The sequence below is a fragment of the Primulina tabacum genome, chromosome 1 (genome assembly GCF_025594145.1).
Source record: "Primulina tabacum isolate GXHZ01 chromosome 1, ASM2559414v2, whole genome shotgun sequence".
NCBI lineage: Eukaryota > Viridiplantae > Streptophyta > Magnoliopsida > Lamiales > Gesneriaceae > Primulina > Primulina tabacum.
Window position 1 is genome coordinate 10,888,845 of NC_134550.1, and position 19,102 is coordinate 10,907,946.

Here is a 19,102-nt window from a genome sequence, read left to right on the forward strand (position 1 = left end):
TCCGTGCCTTGGTTATTAATAAGCCCAGTGCTCTACACCCTGGCTCGGAGAACCACACCTCGACAATTCCCAAGTCTCGAGACATGATCTCCGGCCCAAGGCTCCGCACCTTGGTAATTAATAAGCCCAGGGCTCTACACTCTGGTTCGGGGCACCACACCTCGACCATTCTCAAGTCCCGATACATGATCTCCAGCCCAAAGTTCCGCATTTTGATCATTTTACTAAGAACAGGGATTTTATTCAGTCCAGGACACAACATCCCGACTACTTATTTGAAGTTACCGGTTATTTTCCAACAGTTAGAAAATTTTTAAGTTTTCATTCACAAACAGTGCGAGATTAACTTGTCAGAAGCCGGTTAGTTGTATGATATTTGTTTATTTATGGAAGCAAAACAAGTATTATGAAGAAAGAAATGATATTTAATTAATAGCCCCGAGGCAGAAGTTACACCAAATAAAAATAGAAGAAAAAGAAAATTACAAGTCATTTCACCTTTCTTCTTCACCTGCTGACTTAAGTATCGGAGTGGATATGTCGGATACTCCTCTGGCGCCCATTCACGAGTTCATCTTCTTGTTTGCAGGTCGCGGTAGAAGCCCTAGATATATATTTTCCTCACAAGATATATCTTTTCCTTACTCATTTTCTTTAAACAGCTATATCACCATCCGGTGGATCGCCCCGACTTTACTCACCCTATTTACCCGGATAACATCATCACTCCTTGATGAATAAACAACAGCATCGCACATGTGCATAAAGGCATTCTGTTCACGTTATGGTGGTGCCTGACCAAGCCCAATGTATAAAGTTGAACTGTCAAAAGGAGGGATGGGATCAAATTCTTTTACAACATACTTTAGAACTGGAGTTGCCAAGATAATGAACATAATTGGATACCAGTGGGCAATTTCTTGTTGAGAGATGTTAAGGGATAATCCAGTAAACAAGCATGACAAAACCACAGATCAAGGAGTGGATCCAGCTATATGTGTTAACAGTTTTTCAATAATCTTTACACTTATACTGTGATCCAAACCTCTCATTTAATTTGTATCATATGCTGTGATTCTTTTGCTTCGTAGCTTTGGAGGGTGGTAAAGATGCCGTCACTTTGATTTTATGAGAATTAAAATTACACATTCAGCTAGTAACAATGGGACATTCAGACGCAGCTAAAAACAAATTTGGCATTTAAAACTTAACAGTGTGTATAGTTTGCAAAAGGTGATTCCTGCAGTGGCGGAGGTAACCATCAAATAGCATTGTGTACAAAGATTTGTTTAAAGGTGTACCTAAGGGCCAAGATTTTTTTTAATAAAAAAGCAGCAGCATTAGTTTCTTGTCAAAACACAATGAAATATAGTGAAGTTCACACGCCAGTAACACTAACATATGCCTGGACGACAACTAAAAGGTAAGGTTTTTTTATTTGGTTTGAACCAATAACATGGTACTTTATTTGTTAGCCTAGAATTCATGCAGCAAGTTGATACAGTTTAAGGGTTCAACCACATATCCGACTTCCCGATTCTCCTTTCAATCATGAATCCAACTTCCCAACTCTCCTTTCTAGTTTCTTTGTCTACAGTAAGAGTTCCAATTTTTAGGTTTCTACAGTCAATATTATAGCCACCAGCGCAAATAAACAGTGTAGCTCAAGAAGCCACAACCCCGAGTATGCGAGAGAGAGTGTGCAATTGCAAGTGTGAAACGGATTGCTGCAAAAATGCATAGTAGTGAATTTCATCGTATGGCATCTGCATTGAGCATTGGCCGACTGTTTCGGTTGGGAAAAATTCTAGCGGACTAGGTCAAGTTATAGTAAATGAACGAAAAGTCCAAATATCGATCCCACTGATACTATTATTTAATTACTAAGATGGAATTATTCTATTTAAGCTAGGCAAATAATAAGAGCGATTTGATGATTATTTAAACTAAGTAAACTGTAAACAAATTTATGCTAAATTAATGACTAAAATCAAATTTCAGAGCAGCTTGGAACTTGGAGATTTTCAAATTTAAATAAAATGACCGGGAATACACGACGGTAACAAACTTTGATTAATATCACGCACTGGAATTATTTAACCACAAATTTTTCGATGTCACGATGAAATTCCCTGGATTAACTATAAATCTATTTCTAGAATTTATAATCCTTATTTTCATTTAACAGTCCTAATTATTTCTAATTGGATTTAATCAAACAAAAACGCATTTATTAACGATAGAATCACAGCTGTCGCCTAGAATCACACACTGAAACCGAATACTATTTCTAGTCGATTTAACCGTGTGTTGATTAATATTTTTGAAGCTAAATTTAATCTATTCTCTTTCGAGTCAAGATCAAACAACAAACATGCAAATAATTGGCCAAATTAAAAGCACGAAAATTACGCAAACATAAATCAATAACATAAAATAATTTTATAAATCAAAAAACCCCAACGAATAAACGAAATCAAAAGTTTGTCCCAATCGTGGTCGCGATCACAAAAAAAACTACTTCATAAATTCAAAACTAGAAACAAATCTATTAATTGAATTCATGAATAAAAATAAGAAAACAAGAGAATAGGGAATCTCAGCGATGGTGCGCGGCTCTTGCGTGTGAATTGCGCGGTTTCTCTCTCGAATCTCCAATGCTGTCGCCGTATTCAAGAGTCTCCAAGCTCTCGCCTTTTTTTCTCTTTCAAAAGTCGGCTGCCCTTCAAAATTCAACAACCCCCATTAGTCTAGGTTTTTTTTTCCTTTTATTTCCTCCTCCAAATCACGAACAAATCTTCGCCAAAATCTGATTCTGATCTCAAGGGCACGGACCCCGTGCATGCATCAGGAAAAGGGGTCCGTGTAGACTCTGCCCAAAATTTTTTCCGGAACACTGGACACCGACCCCGTGTAGAGGTCCGTGTAGAGGTCCGTCTACTCTCTGGAAAAGTCTTCCTTCAGAAGTAAATGACACGGACCCCGGATACAGGTCCGGCAACGGGTCCGTGTAGTCTCTGATTTTCTCTTCTTTGGAGGTTGATGTACACGGACCCTTACACGGGGTCCGTGTAAGGGTCTGGGTTTGGCCTCTCGTGTTTTCTTCCTATTTTTCTCGGTATTTCTGACGTGGCATTGCGAAGTTTGACTTCTTTCCATTTCTTTGGCTTTTATCATCTTTTTGGTCAAACCTACAAATAGCAATAATGAGACGAAATAAGCGCGAAACTCGGAATAAAACACGCCAAATAAGCACGAATGACAAAATAAAGTCCCTAAAATGTTATATAATTCGTGCTTATCAACTCCCCCACACTTAACCTTTGTTCGTCCTCGAACAAATCAGACAAAAATAAAGATGAGAAATATCTCAGATTCAGAACTCAAGTACCACCATCAAAACATCTCAATTTGTCAAACTCTTTCACCCCCGGTCAAAAGATCACGCTTCGCATATCACAAAATTCGTTTTCGTCGCAATTTAAGATTCAAACATTTACCCAGTAAATATCAACAGAACAAGATGTGTGTAGTGTGCAGGTCAAACTAGTACTCATTACTACCTACTTGGTTTCATGATCACTTATATTCATTTTTATTTTTTTTTGAAACGCCCCATATGCTTGACTTTCATACCCCTCTCTACTAAATGTTGAACAACGATGACTTGGTTAATAGGTCTTTTCAAGCTTGTAACGTAAGGCCACGGTTCACGGCTACAATAAAAGATATGAGAATAAAAAATGAGAGAAAATAAAAAAAATATTCCTGCAGCACATTCATTCAACTTTTAACTCATCACCAATTACTGTATTTTCATCGTTTTCAGAGCTCTATCGTCCTTTTTCTTTCTCAGTTGTCCACCAACTTTCACCCACAGATTTTTCGGGTTTTTTAATATTATACACTTTCCTCCCTTTTCTTTCCTTTTCTCTTTTTTTTTTTCATGAATAAGGATTCATCGACTTCTTCACACATATTTCTTCAATCATTGGGGTATTTCAAACATTTCAATGTGTACAAGAGGTTTATTTCTCTCACATGTAGGTAGGAAAAAGTGTATAGGCTAAAATTCAGGTAGTTGATGTGGGACATTGAATAAATTACGAATGGGGGTTAATTGTGTGTCATCGACACACACCATTCGATTTTTTATAGGCTCAAAAAGGGTTACTAGAGATAATAAATGATGTATCGGTTAGGCTTGAAATGCTCAAACGGTCCAAAGATCGCCTAAATCATCCCTAAGTCACCATCGTTCGTATTTTCGCTTCGAGGGCTAATCAGACGAGTTCTAGGGATCGTTGTTCGATCTTTTTTTTTTTTAAGTTCACATTTCACCAATTCACTATCAATGAGTAAAAGTTTGACCACGTGCATTGAATGAAATGTTGATACAGAACTGGTTCATGTTTGACTTCTCTCCTTGAAACTACAACTCCTCTCATTCAATACTAGGCATGAACATATTTCCCGGGTGATCCAAAATCTACCAAATTAATCCGATTATTAAGTGAAACAAGAGTTCTTTGTCTAAAAATAGTTCCATCCTACGTGAAAAGTGTTGTTAAGTGTTGTGCAACGATGTGTAACAAAACTGACCCACCCCCACACTTTGAAATCGACACTGCCCTCAGTGGAAAACGATATAAAATGAACTATCAAGAATGTTAAAGCAAAAACACTTCCCTGGTAAAATGTCGAGTACGTGGTGGAAATGAGATAGAAATCAGCAAATCCTGAAATGAATGACATCGAATGCACCAAGAACCGTAAAACGGAATAGACAAAACACGCAAGCACTCAAATAAAGTCCAAATGATATAAATATAAAGAACATGTCCCAAAACATCAATACCAACATAAGAACGAAATGGCGAAATCCAGAAAAACGAATAAAGTCCTCCACACATCCTAACAAAATAAAGCAAACTACTCATCATCGGATCTCAGCTCCAAGTCCTCTAAGGCATCGAGTGTAGATCTGTCCCAGGGTGGTGCATAGGCATCGGCAGACTGTTGTTCGATTCGAGCCAATCAAGTGCGAATGTCGTCCATGCAATCAAGTAATGACGAGTAAAACTGACGTCTAACTCTCGAGGCACGCTGTCTAGGGGGTATACCAGCTTGAGGGCCAGCTCGGGCATCCAATGCCGCTTCTTCCTCCACACGATCTTCCCAGGCTCGGTCATCGAGTGTAGGGGGAGGTATTGGGGGGTCACGGGGATGGGGAATGATATGTCTACTCCCTGGATTACGGTACCAGGGACCTTGTCGGAAGATAAAGTACATGCCCTGCATGGCCTGTGTAGTGAGCATCTGCGTAGATGTGGGCAGGAGAGAAGGCTCGTCGGTGAGATCGACACCATGGGCCGCCAAGATCCTGGGGATGATGATAGGGTAGGGGGCATAGGGTGTCCTATTCTTCGTGGGGTCGATGTGGGCGACGGAGCGCATATGAGAAAGCATGATCGATGCCATTGGAATAGCAGGAATGACCCCCAAACCGTTCAACATCTTGTCAATGATATAGAGATCCAAATGGCGGACCTCATTGTTCCCAGGTTTCCTTGGCAATGATATTCGCCCCTATAAAGTAGCAGATGAGACGATCCAGCAACGGGAGGGTAGTCGGGAGGACACTGGAGCGGGAGCCGGTAGGAGATGTGTGGTACTGCAGCCGGCGCCGGGCCTCAGGGATCCGAAATGTGAGGTCCGAAAAGAAGATATCTAACTGATTGAAGGACACTGGCGGCCCTTCATTTGGGACACTCAAAATCGCAGCCAAGTATGTGCTGGTCAACTCAATCGGCACTCCTTTGACGTAAGTGCGCAAATGTTGCAGCCCTGTCGTCTCTTTTTCCTCAACATTGGCATAGAACTGCCATACCAGATCAGGGTAATATGGTCCTGCAATGTCCAGAATAGGCCCCCATCCAAACTTATCGAACTCTGCCCTCAGTGGCACCTCATGGTCAATCCGTGGATGAATAGACCGCTCAACAATGACCGAGTTCCCGTGAAGTGCCGAGTACCACTCAAAGTTTTCGCGCCTGGTGAACTTAGAAGAATCAAATGCCAGCCTGACGGACCCGGATGATGAGGAAGCACCGCTTCATGCACGTTTACTAGATTGTTTACGGGGAGGCATTGCAATGAAACCGAGTAGCTTTAAACACCCCAACAGTGAAGGCACAACAATCCAATAATTTACCACAAACGGCCCGAATCAATTCCAACTGATCCCAACGCAATTCACAAGCAATATGCTCAACACGGTGATAATGAATCAACAACAAATCTGAAACGATCTACCGGCAATAGGTTCCAACAACAATTTATCCGAAAACTAAACCAAAGCAACCCTTAGACAAACACAACCCAGCAATTCCAACAAATGACGAACAAGATCCAAGCACTAATCTAATAGATGGCACAAAATCCGAACGAGGCTAGGCGAATATTGGAGTCAAGAGAAAACCACGCTTACCGGAAAGTAGGAGGTGATGGCATGGTGGTGCTAGATGGCCGACGCCGATAATAGGGCGGCGGCGGGAGTAGACGGTGCGAGACGTGTGTGGGAGGTGAGGAGTGGTGGTGTTGTGTGCGAGGTGGGATGGAGCAGCGGCGAGGGACAGTGGATTTCGGCCGAAGGTGGCGGTGCTAGGGCGGTGCAGGGACGGTCTTGGGGGGAGAAAATCGATTTGGGAATTTAGGGGTTTGGTGGAAAGGTCTGCGCGATTTTATTTTGAATGCCTGAAAAAATAGAAGGCACGGACCCCGTGCATGCATCAGGAAAGGGGTCCGTGTATAGGTCCGTGGAGACGCGAGTATTTGGCATCTTGGAGAATGAGGTACACGGACCCAGTGTACGGGTCCGGAGCCAGGTCCGTGTATACTCGGGAGTTTGGCCATTATGAAAGGGATGCACACGGACCCCGTGTAGGGATCCAGAGCCTGGTCCGTGTAGACTCGGGTAGATCGAATTTTAACTTTTTTTTTTTTTTGAACACTACGAACCAAATCCATATGTGATGCCATGAATGTACAATTCTATAAATCTATACATCAAATTTGAAACTCACTCAAGCACACAGGAGGCAAGAATTGTACAGAAACTTCCTGGCCTATTTGACGTTTTGAATCTGCTCGTCCTAACAGAATCCCGACACTTGAGAAACCCCACCGCCAGTGAATAAGCTACCTGCACCACCATCGACTGAGATTAGCTCACGAAAAAAAAATAAAAGAAGAAAGAAAAATAAAACTAAACACTGGGTTGCCTCCCAGCAAGCGCTAAATTTAGAGTCGATAGCCTGACCTGTGCTCCCTGTATTCAGTTTGGATCCTGCAGATCCACGTTATTTGGCTCATCGGGCACGGTACCACCATGATAAACTTTCAGCCTATGCCCATTCACCTTGAATGCTCCAGTTGTTTCACTGGTGATCTCCACCGTCCCATAGGGGAAAACTTGCGTGATGGTGTATGGTCCTGACCACCGTGAACGCAACTTACCTGGCATCAATTTTAGTCGAGAATTATATAATAGTACCAGTTGTCCCACCACAAATTCTCGATGAACGATATTCTGATCATGCCAACGTTTGGTTTTATCTTTGTAAAGCTTGGCATTCTCGTAAGCCTCCACCCTAAACTCGTCCAATTCATTCAGCTGCAGAACTTTCTCGTCACCTGAGGCTTTAGCATCAAAATTCAAAAATTTAGTAGCCCAATAAGCCTTATGCTCAAGTTCAAGAGGGAGGTGACATGATTTCCCATACAACAATCTAAAAGGAGACATGCCAATGGGGGTTTTGAAAAGCAGTGCGATAAGCTCAAAGTGCATCGTCGAGTTTGCTAGACCATTATTTCCTTGAAGTACCGACAGTTTTCTCAAGAATGCGTTTGATTTCTCTGTTTGATACCTCGACTTGGCCACTAGTTTGAGGATGATAAGGTGTTGCCACCTTATGTCGGACCCCATACTTAGCCAATAACTGTCAAATTGTCGATTACAAAAATGAGTACCCTCATCGCTGATAATGGCTCTAGATGTGCCAAAACGTGAGAAAATATTTTTCTTGAGAAATTGAACGACAACCCTAGAGTCATTAGTTTTGCATGCAATAGCCTCAACCCATTTAGAAACGTAGTCTACAGCCACCAAAAGAAACTGGGAATGGCCCCATGAAATCTATACCCCAGACATCGAAAATTGCACACACCAAAATATTAGTAAGAGGCAATTCATGTCTCCTGGAGATATTACCTGTGCGTTGACAATTTGAGCATTTTGTGACATATTCATGCGCATCCTTAAATAGTGTAGGCCAATAAAAACAAGACTAGAGGACTTTGGCCGCAGTTCTAGTTGCCCCAAAATGGCCTCCAGTCGGACCAGCATGACAATGAAACAAAATCTCACTTAACTCTTCTTGGGGAATGCTTCTACGAATTATACCGTCTGCACATATTCTAAACAAATAAGGATCCTCCCACAAATAATATTTCAGATCTGAGAAAAATTTCTTCTTTTGTTGATAAGTAAAATGGGGAGGAATGAACTTACTTGATAGATAATTCACAAAATCGGCATACCATGGTAAACTGTTGATTTCAAAAAGTTGTTCATCCGGGAATTCATCGCGAATAATATCATTACCTGGGCTATGATTTTCCAATCGCGAGAGATGGTCTGCAACTTGATTCTCTGTCCCCTTCCTATCGATTATCTCCAGGTCGAATTCCTGCAAAAGAAGAATCCAACGAATTAGCCTTGGTTTTGCATCTTTCTTAGCCATCAAATATTTCAAGGCTGAATGATCGGTATGCACTACAACTTTGCTCCCTATCAAATATGATCTAAACTTATCCAGAGCAAACACCACAGCAAGAAGCTCCTTCTCTGTAGTGGCATAGTTCAGTTGGGCAGCGGACAGTGTCATACTAGCGTAGTAGATGACATGAATGCATTTATCCCCCTTTTGGCCCAACACTGCCCCTAGAGCTGTGTCACTTGCATCACACATCACCTCAAATGGAGACCCCCAATCAGGTGCTATCATCACAGGTGCGGTGATCAACTTCTCCTTCAAAATCTGAAATGCCTGCACACACTCATCAGAAAAATCAAAGTGCACATCTTTTATCAGTAAATTGGTCAGTGGCTTAGCAATGCAGGAAAAATCTTTGATAAAGCGTCTATAAAACCCTGCATATCCTAGAAAACTACGCACTCCTCTGATGTTTGTTGGGGCTGGGAGTTTTTCAATTACTTCAATTTTTGCCTTATCAACTTCAATCCCATTTTCAGAAATTTTGTGCCCCAACACAATCCCTTCTCTCACCACAAAATGGCATTTTTCCCAATTCAAAACCAAATTTGACTCCTCACATCTCTCCAAGACTTTAGACAGATTAAACAAACATGTATCAAACGAAGAGCCAAAGACAGAAAAATCATCCATGAATATTTCAATGAAATCCTCAATCATGTCATGAAAAATTGCCATCATGGATCGTTGGAAAGTTGCTGGTGCATTACATAGACCGAATGACATTCGTTTATATGCAAATGTCCCGTAAGGACAAGTAAAAGTGGTTTTCTCCTGATCTTCAGGGTCAATGGGAATTTGCATATAACCCGAATAACCATCCAGGAAACAGTAAAAAGAGTGTCCAGCTAACCTTTCCAACATTTGATCAATAAAGGGGAGGGGAAAGTGGTCTTTACGGGTGGCGTCATTAAGTTTTCTATAATCGATGCAAACACAGCACCCTGTAACAGTTCTGGTGGGAATTAATTCATTATTTTCATTCTTGACAACAGTGATCCCACCTTTTTTCGGAACAACTTGCACTGGACTTACCCACCTGCTATCAGAAATCGGATAAATAATACCTGCGTCCAGTAGCTTTATCACCTTTTTCTTTACCACCTCTTGCATGGCTGGATTCAGACTTCTTTGAGGTTGGGTAGATGTCTTGTGGTCGACCTCCATCAGAATTTTGTGCATGCACATGGAGGAGCTGATTCCCCTTATGTCTGCAATACTCCAACCTATAGCCTTGATATTATCTCTCAGAACTCGCAACAGCTTTTCTTCTTTCGTACCTGTCAAAGTAGAGGAAACTATCACTGGCAATTTATCATTATAAAGCAAAAATAGATATTTTAAGTGCGAAGGAAGAGGTTTCATCTCTAAGATTGGGGCTTCTTCAATGGATGACTTCAAAGGTCTTGGGACATGCCCAAGCTCCCCAATCCTAGAGTTTACCATTTTAGAGATCGGTCTGCCTGCTTCCAAATAGTGTATGTATTCTTCGATCTCTTTATTTCCCAAATCTTCCGGACATGTATGGGTCAAACAGACTTCCAAAGGATCTTCACCTATCAATTCCTGCAAATCACACTCAACAAACTCATCAGTAGCATCAACTCTAAAACAATCAGATGTGTCATGAGGGTATTTGATAGATTGGAAAACATTAAACACTACACTCTCATCATTCAATCTCAACACCAACTCACCCTTGTGTACATCTATCAGAGCTTTTCCAGTGGCTAAAAATGGTCTTCCTAAAATAAGAGGGATCTCACGATCCTCTTCCATATCTAACATAACAAAGTCCACTGGGAAAATAAACTTTTCAACTTTCACCAACACATCCTCTACAACTCCCCCTAGGATATTTAATTGATCTATCAGCTAACTGTAGAGAAATTGTGGTCGGCATCACTTCACCTATTCCTAGTTTCTCAACGCATGAATAAGGCATTAAATTTATGCTTGCACCTAGATCACACAATGCCTTGCTAAAAATTGAACTTCCAATGGTACAAGGAATAGAAAAACTACCTGAGTCTTTAAGCTTCGGAGTTAGTTTATTTTGTAAAATTGCAGAACATTCCTCCGAAAGCTTAACTGTCTCAAAGTCAACCAATTTCCTCTTGTTTGATAAAATCTCCTTAAGAAATTTAGCATACGAGTGCGTTTGAGCTAAAGCCTCTGCAAATGGGATATTTATGTGCAGCTTTTTGAAAATCTCAAGAAATTTTGAAAATTGAGTATCCAGTTGCAGTTGCTTTGCTCTTTGGGGAAACGGGGGTGAATTAATATCAATATTGGAGTTTGAGTTTAGAGACTTACCTTTCTCCCTTGCATCATTGGACCCTTGATTGGATGGGATGGCCTCTATTCCTTCACATCACTTTCACCATCAACTTCCTCTTGCTTCATGGGAGATGTCACTGTGACGGCATTGACACCTTTCGGATTCTTCTCCGTGTCACTAGGTAGTGAACCTGGAGCTCATGTAGCCAATTGTGTCGCTAGCTGCCCTAGTTGCGTCTCTACCCTTTGCATCATTGCATCATGATTGTGCCATCTCATCTCATTCCCGACTATGTACTTGGCGAGCATGTCCTCAAGATTTGACTTGCTGTCCTGTGGCTTGAAACCGGGTGGCATAGAAGGTCCCGCACCTTACGGAGGTTTAGGTGGTTGCTGAGGAGGCTTTTGTTGTGTGGGATGCTGCGGAGGATTAAACTGTAGTTGCTCAACAGAATTTTCTGACGGTATCCACCCAAAATTCAGGATGATTCCTCCAGCCCGGATTATATGAGAAACTGTATGGATTATATTGCTGGCGACCCTGGTTTTCCACATAATTTACTGAGTCCCCTCCAAAACACTGTATTCCCTCACAAGACATATCCGGCATGAATTGCATGTCACTAGATGATCCACCAACTATCTCAGCATTTCCTTGAACTTGACTCACTGACTTGACTGGTATTGATTTCTGTGCCTGCAATTGTACTATCTGATGTGTCAACCCATCAAGCTTTGCTGTGATCGCTGTCAAAGCATCCATCTCAAGAAAACCGACTTTCTTCTCCCTTCGGTTGTCTTGCCAACCCACATTGCTCTCTGCCATATTAGATATGATTTCAAGCGCTGCGGTTGGCGTTTTCCTGTATAAACTACCATTGGCTGCCGCATCAAGCATAGATCTCACAGGTGGATCCACCCCATAGTAGAACGTCTCAACCTGCTGGCCTATCGAAAAACCATGTCTTGGGCACATTCTCAACATCTTCTTAAACCGTGCCCATGCTGAATTCAGTGATTCTCCATCTCTCTGTCTAAATGATGTAATTTCATTTCTCAACTGTGTAATCTTGGTTGGGGGAAAATACCTGTGCATGAAGACCTCGACTAGTCCATCCCATGTCGTAATAGAACCAGCTGGAAGGTCTCGAAGCTACTCCATAGCCTCTCCTTGTAGGGAAATGGAAATAATCTGAGTCGAATAGCATCAGTACTCACCCCATTGCACTTGATTGTGTCACAGATCGACAGAAAGTTCTCCAGATGTGCATTGGGATCCTCAAAAGGTGATCATCCAAATTTGACTTGGAGTTGAATCATCTGGATGATGGCTGGCTTAAGTTCGAACGTGTTTGCCTGAATTGTAGGGCGGACAATACTAGAACCATAACCTCCAAAAGCGGGCCTATGAAGCTCCATTAGAGTGCGATTATCCTCTTCTCCGGCCATGTCTTCAAATTCTGGTTTACGGTCTATTTCAGATTCTGCTTCAGATTCGGATTCAAGAGCTAAGTTGTTGGTCCTTCGAGCTCTACGGATACTGCGAAGAGTACTTTCAATCTCAAGATCAAGTGGCACTAGATTCCTGACGTCTTGAGCACGGCTCATATAACATGAGCTAACCCCTGAAATCAAAAATTTAAGTGCACAATTTAAGCTCCAAAAGAGTGTAAGAATCTGAAATAAAATTAACTAATTAAAATACTAAAGATTAAAAAATAAATGTAAGATTTAAAACTAAAAATAAAAGCCTAGTCTGAAACAAATAATTTATCCGAATATTAAATAAATAGTCCCCGGCAACGGCGCCAAAAACTTGACCGACTGTTTCAGGTTGGGAAAAATTCTAGCGGACTAGGTCAAGTTATAGTAAATGAACGAAAAGTCCAAGTATCGATCCCACATAGACTATTATTTAATTACTAAGATGGAATTATTCTATTTAAGCTAGGCAAATAATAAGAGCGATTTGATGATTATTTAAACTAAGTAAACTGTAAAAAAATTTATGCTAAATTAATGAATAAAATCAAATTTCAGAGCAGCTTGGAACTTGGGGGTTTTCAAATTTAAATAAAATGACCGGGAACACACGACGGTAACAAACTTTGATTAATATCACGCACTGGAATTATTTAACCACAAATTTTTCGATGTCACGATGAAATTCCCTGGATTAACTATAAATCTATTTCTAGAATTTATAATCCTATTTTCATTTAACAGTCCAATTATTTCTAATTGGATTTAATCAAACAAAAACGCATTTATTAACGATAGAATCACAGCTGTCGCCTAGAATCACACACTGAAACCGAATACTATTTCTAGTCAATTTAACCGTGTATTGATTAATATTTTTGAAGCTAAATTTAATCTATTCTCTTTCGAGTCAAGATCAAACAACAAACATGCAAATAATTGGCCAAATTAAAAGCACGAAAATTACGCAAACATAAATCAATAACATAAAATAATTTTATAAATCAAACAACCCCAACGAATAAACGAAATCAAAAGTTTGTCCCAATCGTGGTCGCGATCACAAGAAAAACTACTCCATAAATTCAAAACTAGAAACAAATCTATTAATTGAATTCATGAATAAAAATAAGAAAACAAGAGAAGAGAGAATCTCAGCGATGGTGCGCGGATCTTGCGTGTGAATTGCGCGGTTTCTCTCTCGAATCTCCCAAGCTGTCGCCGTATTCAAGAGTCTCCAAGCTCTCGCCTTTTTTTCTCTCTCAAAAGTCGGCTGCCCTTCAAAATTCAACAACCCCCATTTGTCTAGGTTTTTTTTTCCTTTTATTTCCTCCTCCAAATCACGAACAAATCTTCGCCAAAATCTGATTCTGATCTCAAGGGCACGGACCCCGTGCATGCATCAGGAAAGGGGTCCGTGTAGACTCTACCCAAAATTTCTTCCGGAACACTGGACACGGACCCCGTGTAGAGGTCCGTCTACTCTCTAGAAAAGTCTTCCTTCGGAAGTAAATGACACGGACCCCGGATACAGGTCCGGCAACGGGTCCGTGTAGTCTCTGATTTTCTCTTCTTTGGAGGTTGATGTACACGGACCCTTACACGGGGTCCGTGTAAGGGTCTGGGTTTGGCCTCTCGTGTTTTCTTCCTATTTTTCCGGGTATTTCTGACGTGGCATTGCGATGTTTGACTTCTTTCCATTTCTTTGGCTTTTATCATCTTTTTGGTCAAACCTACAAATAGCCATAATGAGACGAAATAAGCGCGAAACTCGGAATAAAACACGCCAGATAAGCACGAATACGATAAAATAAAGTCCTTAAAATGTTATATAATTCGTGCTTATCAAGCATCTCACTATAAATGCCTCAATGGGAAAATACTTACATACAAATTGGCTCAAAGTATATTTATGTATGCATGTTCCGACCCACCTAGGCATGCAGGATTCAGAGTTTTCAGCTATGTATATAGCAGAATCGCTCTCGTCTGCTGTAAACGATTTGAAAATCGAACACATGTAGTTTTTAAGCCCATACTGAGAGAATGACCAGTAAATAAGTTTTACAAAAACTAGTAAATCCAAGAAAACAAACCTGAGAAGGCAAGCAACAATCCTAGAATCATTAATAAAACTGAGTAAACTGACCAATTCCATGGCCGCTCTTTGTGATGCTGGAACGCAATCCATAACAATAAATGGCATGTAACTTGATGCTATATAGAAGACAGTGCAATTCAAGAGTCAACGTGTTTCTCATTAATTCTTAATCTTATTTCACAAAAGAAAGTGGCATTTGACATAAATTATATTTGAGGTCATAAATTATATTTGAGGTAAACATAGCATGAAGGGTTGACACTATTGCATCACCTGTAATTTTATCAAAGTGTGGCCATAATGGAGTCCGATGATGCAAGCTACAGCAGCTGTAATTGAACTTCAAGAAAATATTATCCCCGTAAAAGTAATACATATTAAAAGGTCAAATAATTGATACCATGTCAGCAAAAGTAAACAATTTTTTTATAAAAAAACACATCTATTTCATTAAAGTGGCTTAGGTGCAACAGGTGGTAGAATTGACTAAGAATATATTACTGCTTGCCTTAAAATGACTTCAGGATCAAAAGCTGCATGACACCTTGACCATGGCTGGATATATTGCATTCCTACGGAAAAAGCTTGCTTAACTATTAATGAATTGCAAAGCATATACACCTGAAATTAAAGGAACGTAACATTCTAAATGGTGATAAATTCAAATTCCTATACACGGGTTTTGCATAAATAAGGTCAAGTCCAAGCACAAAGTGATCTAAATCCCAGCAGAGTTACATGTTGGTCCAAGATCACCTCTCACAGCACATTTAACCTATATTTTTTATATTACAAAAAGGTAACAACCTAGATTAACAATTTACATGCTGCAAATCCAGCCGGAGACGTTGCCAATTACAAGAAGCCCAGTGGGAAGTACCTTATAAAGTCATTCGGAAAAACTTGAAAGAGACGATTTGAGGGAATAATTTTTCCTTCTATTGAGATTGCCTTTATAGTAATTTACAGCATAATTACAGCCCAATATCAGGGATAAAATTACTAATTTGGAGGGAAAGAATATCAGCCTAAAATAAAACTTCCTAAAAATAACCTATTTAACATATTTACTTGATTTACAGCTCAAACATTCCCTAAATAATCCATATTCTCGACACTCCCCCTCAAGATGGTTTAAAGATGTCTTCCATACCCAGCTTGCTCACTAACCATTCCAACTGTCTCTTGTATAGTCCTTTTGTAAGTAGATCAGCTACTTGTTCCTTAGTATGGACATAGCCCACACATATCACACTATTATCTATTTTTTCTTTGATGAAGTGCTTGTCGACTTCTACATGATTTGTGCGATCATGAAGTACTTGATTATGTGCAATTGAAATTGCTGCTCTGTTGTCACAGTGCATCTTCATTGACACTGACTCTGACATCTTCAACTCTAATAATAATTTCTTAATCCACAAAACCTCACAAATTCCCTATGCTAAGGCTCTGAACTCAGCCTCTGCGCTGCTTCGAGCTACCACGTTCTGTTTCTTGCTACGCCAGGTGACTAAATTGCCGCCCACAAATGAGCAATATCCCGAAGTAGACCTCCTATCAGTTAGACTGCATCAGTATAGGCTTCAACTTGCAGATGTCCCCGACGTTTAAACAGGAGACCTTTACCTTGTGTTCCCTTCAAATACCTTAGGATCCTGTACACTGCTTCGAAATGTTCTGACCCAGGCGAGTGCATGAATTGGCTGACTACACTCACTGGGAAGGTTATATCAGGTCGAGTGTGTGATAAATAAATGAGCCTCCCGACAAGTCTCTGATAGCGCTCCCTCTCCTTTACAGATTCTGTCTCTGCTGGTTGCAGTTTGACGTTGGGCTCCATAGGCGTCTCAGCAGTCTTACATCCTAGCATACCTGTTTCGGTCAACAAATCAAGGACATATTTGCGTTGATTGACAAATATACCTCCATTGGATCTTGCAAACTCCATTCCAAGAAAGTATTTCAACACTCCCAAGTCCTTGATTTCGAATTCTTCTGCAATCCTCCCTTTAAGCTCTCCAAGTTCCTCGTAGTCACTCCCTGTTAAGATGTATCATCAACATATACAATTAACACATCATTTTTACATTCCTTTGAGTGTTTGTAAAACATGGTGTGATCAGCTTGACTTTGAACATAACCAAGTCGCTTCACAGCCTTGCCAAAACGTTCAAACCATGCCCTCGGAGACTGCTTAAGACCATACATGGACTTCTTCAATCTACACACCTTGCCAAGTCCAAACTTTGGTTCAAAACCTGGAGGGAGTCTCATAAACACCTCTTCATCTAGATCTCCATTTAGGAAGGCATTTTTAACATCCAACTAATATAAGGGCCAAATGAGATTAACCGCAAGTGACAGTAGTACTCGAATTGAGTTAATTTTTGCAACAGGAGCAAATGTTACCTGGTAATATATTCCGTATGTCTGTGTAAAGCCTTTTGCTACAAGCCTCGCCTTATATCTCTCTACACTACCATCCGCTTTGCTCTTTATTGTGAAAACCCATTTGCATCATACTATCTTCTGATCTTTAGGTGCTTCAACAATTTCCCAAGTACCATTCTTCTTTAAGGCCTTCATTTCTTCGAACACTACTAATCTCCAATCCTGGTCCTCTAGTGCTTCCTGAATGTTTCTAGGCACAACATGTTTCGAGATATTAGTAGTAAATGCCTTATGTGTTTCGAATAACTGATCATAGGTTATATATCTGGCAATGGGGTATTTGGTACATGTTCGAGTACCTTTTCGAAAGGCAATGGGAAGGTCCAGATCATTTTCTTGTGGGACAATGGGGGTCGGACTCTCGAGATTAACACTGGAAGGCTCATGAATAATAGATAAAGGAATGTTTTTCTGTGAGGGAAAAAAGAAGTACCTGGAGTATCCACAGTTCCTTTGCCCGGGGCTTCCAATGAAGCTTGTGCTGGAATGATTAATTCATCTCCGCTTTTTTTGAGGACATTTCTCCTAGAATAAACCACAGGTTCAAGGATATTTCGGTTATTCTCCATTCCTAGTATTTTCTTTTCCGACAGACCAATTTCACGGTCGACAATTGTTGATTCAGACTCCCCATTTTTTTCATTTTGAAAATCAAGAGGTTGGTCAATAACCAAATTTGGAAGAGGTTCGGATATTTCCCAAAAATTTGGTTCCCGTAGATTATTCTCCCTTTGAATTAAATTTTTGGTAAAATATGGTTTTGTTTCCATGAAGGTGGGCATCCATTGTTATAAGGAACCGTTTCATGAGAGGATTAAAAAATTTGTAGCCTTTGCGATTTGTAGCATATCCTAAAAAGACACATTTTTCTGCCCTAAGATCCAATTTCGGCCGGGATCTCTTAGGTATGTGTACATATGTGGTGCTGCCAAATATTTTCAGTGGTAAATCCGAGTTGATTTGAGATTTCGGAAAAAAAAATTTCAAACAGCCCAGCGGAGTGGTGTATTTTAAAACTCGTGTAGGCATCCTATTAATTAAATATGCTGCAGTTAAAATTGCATCTCTCCATAGGTATTTTGGAACATTCATGTAAAACATTATGGCCCTAGCAACTTCAAGTAAGTGCTTATTTTTCCTTTCCGATACCCCATTTTGTTATGGAGTGTTAGGACAGGTTGATTGATGTAATATGCCCTTTTCCTTAAAAAAAAGTCTCTACATATTGATTGAAATACTCTGTTCCATTATCGGTTCTTAAAATGCTTATTTTTTTTTAAATTGGTTTTCTATCAAATTGTAAAATTCTTTAAAAAAATTTCCAACTTCAGTTTTTTTGCTCAATAAAAATACCCAACACAGTCTAGTATGGTCATCTTTAAAGTTACAAACCATTTTTTTCCAGATGATGTAGTTACCTTTGAGGGTCCCCACACATCACTGTGAAAAAAATAAAAAGGTTTTGATTCAAGGTAAGGTTTGGAAATATATGTTCTACGTTCACTTTTTGCAAGAACACAACATTCACATTGAAAATCTAAGGGATTCATTTTTTTAAACAAATCAGGAAACAAATGTTTCATATATGAAAAACTGGGGTGGCCTAAACGGCAATGCCAGACCATTATTTGATCACGAACGGAAAGGGAACTAATACTACTAAGCCCTTGAACAATTTTATTACCAGGTAAAATATCTTCAAAATAGTAAAGACCATTAACCATTCTAGCACTGCCAATCGTCTTCCCCGAGCTCCGGCTCTGAAAAATACAATGAGACGCACAAAAAATCACACGACAATTAGAGTCTTTGGATAATTTGCTAACTGATAAAAGAATGCATGTGAATTTAGGTACATAGAGAACGGACTTAAGGTCTATTTTTTCAGAAATTTGGACCAAACCTTTTCCGGAAATAGATGAAAAACTTCCATATGCAATCCTAACTT

General features: G+C 40.1%; 1 protein-coding gene across 7 annotated transcripts in view; it reads right to left on the minus strand.

Moving 5' to 3' along the window:
- Nucleotides 1-526: 526 nt before the first annotated feature.
- Nucleotides 527-19,102, minus strand: part of LOC142541107 (uncharacterized) — a 28,553-nt gene continuing 9,977 nt past the window's right edge. Inside the window, exons 4-8 of one of the 7 annotated variants that reach the window (XR_012819237.1) lie at nt 15,209-15,272; nt 14,974-15,029; nt 14,696-14,774; nt 14,487-14,588; nt 13,086-14,332 (exon numbers count right to left, since the gene is read on the minus strand). Coding sequence is in view for 4 of the 7 variants with exons in the window: in XM_075647687.1 (XP_075503802.1) it covers nt 14,079-14,332; nt 14,487-14,774; nt 14,974-15,029; nt 15,209-15,272; nt 18,839-18,878 (702 nt within the window). In the remaining 3 variants the exon portion in view is untranslated. Of the gene's footprint in view, nt 1,302-13,085; nt 14,333-14,486; nt 14,775-14,973; nt 15,030-15,208; nt 15,273-15,294; nt 17,680-18,838; nt 18,915-19,102 lie in introns of those variants that run through there. The other 6 variants (XR_012819236.1, XM_075647687.1, XM_075647695.1 and 3 more) reach the window with 6 other exon arrangements.